This window comes from Phanerochaete carnosa (genome assembly GCF_000300595.1).
Source record: "Phanerochaete carnosa HHB-10118-sp unplaced genomic scaffold PHACAscaffold_47, whole genome shotgun sequence".
NCBI lineage: Eukaryota > Fungi > Basidiomycota > Agaricomycetes > Polyporales > Phanerochaetaceae > Phanerochaete > Phanerochaete carnosa.
The window spans coordinates 440-5,341 of record NW_006767674.1 but is presented as its reverse complement, the minus strand read 5'-3'; the positions used below and the strand labels follow the sequence as shown (position 1 = coordinate 5,341).

General features: G+C 53.7%; 2 protein-coding genes across 2 annotated transcripts; both read left to right on the top strand.

Moving 5' to 3' along the window:
* Nucleotides 1–463: 463 nt before the first annotated feature.
* On the top strand, nt 464–1,016 carry PHACADRAFT_33587 (uncharacterized protein; the record flags this gene model as incomplete). Its single annotated transcript, XM_007402198.1, has 3 exons — nt 464–662; nt 718–907; nt 962–1,016. 3 exons carry the CDS (start codon nt 464–466, stop codon nt 1,014–1,016), a joined length of 444 nt encoding a protein of 147 aa, XP_007402260.1.
* Nucleotides 1,017–1,635: 619 nt separating this feature from the next.
* PHACADRAFT_107267 (uncharacterized protein) lies at nt 1,636–4,147 on the top strand (the record flags this gene model as incomplete). The annotated part of the gene is made up of 5 exons (XM_007402197.1): nt 1,636–1,761; nt 1,817–1,997; nt 2,202–2,418; nt 2,470–3,389; nt 3,441–4,147. Coding segments are annotated over 5 exons (2,151 nt in total), but the record flags the coding sequence as incomplete, so codon positions are not given.
* Between the last annotated feature and the right edge of the window lie 755 nt (nt 4,148–4,902).

Sequence of the window (4,902 nt, the reverse complement as noted above, 5' to 3'; positions counted from 1 at the left end):
TGGGAAAATAAAAGTGAATATCTGCACACTTTGACATGCTGCAAAACTCGTCGGCGATTCTCCGAAGCTCATTGTTGAAATGCTGACTTGCTGTACATCAGATCATGGACTTTACGAGACAGGCGCTTATACATCGGAGAGGGCCAAGAACAAGGGCGACACTCACTTTGTCGTGTCTATAGGCGAGAGTTTCGTCACTGGCAGGCTGGGGAATGCATAGTCGCGGTACAGCAAGTATAATTCACCTGGAAGTGCCTCGCGCCAGACAGAAATTGCGGCGTTGCGGTGTGTAGAGAGGCAGCGGCTTGCGTGGGCGGGACGCCACCAGGTTTGCATCGGTGATGGCGGGGCTCATGCGATATCAGAGCGCTGATGTTCGAAATTGATTATCGCATCTGCATACCTCCTCTTTCTTGCCTTCTTCCTACCTTTGTGATAAGGAAAAGCCCTTCCCAACAACCACATGGCCGGAGGATCAAAATCTCATCGAAAACTCGGTGCCTCCAGGCAGGTGAAGAAAACCACGCATGTAAGGTCGACTGATGCCAAGCTGCATCCAGAGGCTCGAGGCCTACGTAGAGCAGTCACCAAAACCCTAGGACTCAAAGCCCAGGCACAGGAGCAAATGAATGCAGAGAGACGGGTGCAGGAGTTGCTTGCAGGTAAGTAACCATCTAATGCATGTGCACTCTTGTGCTGACTAGCATTATTTTACAGATGTCTCGCACGAAACCATCGCCCTGCTTCGTCACGGCCTGCCCAATAATGACTGCGAAATGCAAGATGACCAACTATCCGCAATGCCAAACGCTGTAGATGCTTCTGGACAGGCAGACGGGTGGGTAGACGAAAACATGCCTGTAGCGGACGACTTCTTGAGTGCAATGCGAGATGCCTCCCATTCTAGGTTTGTTTATCTCTATCTCACCATTTCTGAGCACACTAATGTATTGTCTTATAGATTGAATGGGCGGTGGTACAAGCAACAGCGGCGCTGGAAGCTGCGCAGATCCTGAGAAGAAGCCATGTGGAGCTCTATGATAGAACCACTGGCCGATGCCTATCTGCGGTACAAGTACAGTAAACAGGACGCGACTTGTTCTGTATCTATACCTGAGGCTGATGGTCAGGTGCGCGTAAGCAGTACACCCACGCGAGCACCTACCCCTGTCGACACACCCTCTGGCTCAGACGATGGCGAACGACCAACAGAGCTCGTCTCTGCCGCAGTGGCTACAGCTCCACAAAGCTCACTTGACAGCGGCCCCGCAAACTCCCGCAGCGACCCGTTGAGCACTCTGACACAAGGTGTCTTATATACGGTGCAAGTATTCTGCATCTTCAGTCTGGAGCGGTCTGCAACGATCAAGCGGCCTCTGGAGAGCATCTCACCCGCACTCGACCTTATGTCTGGTGGCTATATTGCCAAAACGCCTGTCCAGCTGACGGTTGTTGTATCACTCAAGACGCTGGAGCTCTTGTATCGGCTCCGCCAGCGGAAAGCTTCGTTCAGCATTGAAGCTTTTGCGAAGCTTGTGTGCGACTACTATCAGGTAAGTTGGCTGTGTCATAGCTCCTTGCACAATTGATCAGTACCTTCTACAGATCCCATATCATGCTCACCTCTGAAACCTCTTCGCAGACACGTTCGAGGTCTATGTACGTGTCATTCGAGCTGTCAACCACCGCATCTACGCGGTTCTAGGTTGGAATACTCCTGATTGGCGACCCTTGCATGCCTGCCGTGCATGCTGCTACAAAGTGCGAACAACTCTATTCATCACCAGACGTTGTAATCATTAAAATTCTTTGCTAGGTCAAAGACGAGCCTCCCTTGCGATTTAGTCGCATTTTCTGTCTCGACAGCAATAACAGCCTGAAGCGCGTGGCAGCCGCGACCCTCGGAGGAAGAACCGCGGCAGATGTGCGAACATTCGATGACGCTTCATACTATCTACCAAGGGACTTTGTCGACTGCTTCGCCACCGAGGTTCGAGGTCGTCAACCCAAGAACCCACCAGTTAGAAGTCGTGGGCACCTCAGCGATGGTTTAGACAAGGACGAGGGCAACTGGACAGATGACGACGACACTGAGTCAGCCGAAGGTGACCCGACCAATGGTGTCTCTCCGTCCCCTGATCAGCCGGTGCCCAGGTCTGGTTCCAATGTCGAGGGCGTGCCTGCCACGTCCTCCTTGGCAGACACAATGTCCGAGCAGCCGGCAACGCTGCCGTCAGACCCCGTGAAGGCTGCGCTTGCTCAGAAACTCCTCGAGCAATGTGTGAAGAACTGGAAAGCAGCTGCAGGAGAGGAGAAGAAGCAGATGTGGCGAATGTTTGATGAATCAGGTCTATTCGCTTCTGCCTGTCGCCATGGTTTCATTCTCTGGATCACAGATATGGTCCGGAGCAGAGAGCTGTATGTAATCTCACAAATACTGGGACTTAGATGCTCAAATGGTCATTGTAGTGCAAAATACCCTCTATCTATCATGCGCAAAATTCTCGACACGTTCGAGCCAGACTTCGCAGGCGCCTACGATATCAGCTGTGTCTTCGAGACAACTATCAACAACAGTTCACTCGGAGACGACTACCGCGCAAAGAACGGTCGCATGTTTGTCCCCGCGTTCCATGGCTATTCCCACTCCCACATTTGTCAGCTTCAATTTCATCCAAACATCATTGAGGGTATGGGCATCGAGGACGCGGAATGTCTTGAACGCGTGTTCAGTGGGTCTAACAAGCTTGCTCCGATTGTCCGCTACGCCTCCCTGTTCTGCCGCATGCTCCTTATCGAAGAGTACTTCAAGCAGTGGGATGAAGAGAAGTATCTCAATCTAGGGCTCTTCATGCCAAACAACTATGTGCAGGCTCTTGATACCGTCGAGCAGGAGACGGTAGCACTCGCTCAGGCCGCAGCCGAGCAGGGTGTAACTGAGGAGCTCATGCAGCAATGGGCGCTAGAGGAACGGGAGTTCTTCACGACCCTTGGCGATGAGCTGGAATACGACATCCGTGCGATTGCATATGTTGAGCTACTGCAACAGCTCCGGGTTCTCGAGCCGAAGATGACAAGAGCAACAATGCAGTTTCACGCGTTCGAGCCATCCGGCAGTAAGGCGGTGTACGGCCACGATGTACGCCGGACAAATAAACTCGAGGCCAAGCGTCGGCATGCCATCGACCAGCACTATTGCATTACCTTCGAGCTTGTCCAGCTCGAGGTTGCTATGGGCATCACGCAGCGGTGGACTCCATTGGATGAGCCGTACAAGGAAGCGCTCAAGTATATGCGGGACCGTCACTATCGCCGCGCGCTAGAGAAGCTGCAGAAGCTTGTGGTTCAACGGCTCTTCGAGCTTGATAAGCTCAACATTGCGGAGACAGGTAAGTAGTTTATCATATCAATTTCGGGTATTTTGCACATTGTCTATCTAGGGTACAAGATGCGCACTCATCTTGCGAAGTCCCTGCAGGTCCGGTGCAAGACAATTCGCCGAGCACTCGACCAATACAATACCGCTGCAGCGGCCATGAACCCGCCTCGTCCGGCTCTTGATTGGGATAAGATTTCCCACTACTCTTTTCTCGAAGAATTCACTTTGCTCCAGGACACTCGTAACGATATTTGTGAACGGGCGTGGGCGAAGCCGGTCATTAGGGAAAGCATCAAGTCATATCGTCGCCTCAATCGCGCGAAGGAAGAAATCACGCGGCTCAATTGCGAGGTCGTTCGGGTTCACACCGCAATTCAAGACGAGGCTATCCTCTTCAAAGAGGCCTTGGCTAGTCTCGACAATGGAAATCCGCTTCGCGGTGCCCTCGCTGAGTTCATCGTCCGTCGCACGAAGAGCAACGACCATCTCCTGCTGCGAATCCGGCAGATTTACGCCCTCGCCGGCTACACTGGAAAGCACGGACCAGGTGAAGCACTGCGTAACATGAACGGAGATGCAGCATTTTCTCTGCTGACAGCCTTACCCACTGCGGACGGTGATACGCATAACAAGCACGACGACCGTGACCGCGCGCTTGGGGTCAGTGACGACGAGTCCGACTCTGGGGATGATACTTTGGGTAATGATGAGGCAGAGGAACAAATGGGCGCTCTAATACAATATATAGCTGAGCTTGCATTACTGTAGCCATGTAGATATGAATTGACTCTCGCTGTCCACAGTCAACTGTTGGTTCAGAAAGCGGCAAAGGTCACCTTTGTGGCGTTTGATGGCGCCTAAATTCAATCAGGCGTGTCTGCTCAGCGTGCTGTTGAAGCCTGTCGTAGTGCTTCAACATCTCAGTCATCATGATGTACTCAGATACCTGTGCAGTATATACAGACCCAAAAGGACGATGCCGTACAAGAGTGCGACGGCGACGGTGGGGGTCTTGTGCTCGGGAAGCCGCGCCGCGATTGCTCTCGATGGCGCGACGCAACTGTACCGCGCGTGTCATGCCCACCTTCTCTAACGCCCGCTTGGATCACTCCCCGCCCGTTCAGCTTTGTCCTGCATTGAAAGGAGAGCATCGGACGCGAGGGCAAGGCTGCCAGGGCAGGAGAGCACGAGGGCAGGGCGGGAGGGTGGGGCGGGAGGCCCCTCAGATGCCCTCGGCCCACCACAGCGCCGCCCATGCGGCCGTATCTGATGGTGTTTCACCACGGTGCTTGCGCGATGGCGTTATTGCGAGACTGCGTGATGGTGTTTCACGACGCCTGCGCGATGCCTGCGCGATGGCATCATCGTGAGACTGTCTGCCCGATGGCGCCATCGCAGCGCGCAGCTCCCGGCTCTTCCCGGTTATGCCCGAGGCTCTCTCAGCTTGCCCACCCTCGAGCGCCCACTGGCCGTCACCTCTGGGAGTGACCGGCACTGTAGTACAGGATGTATCCCATAGTAAC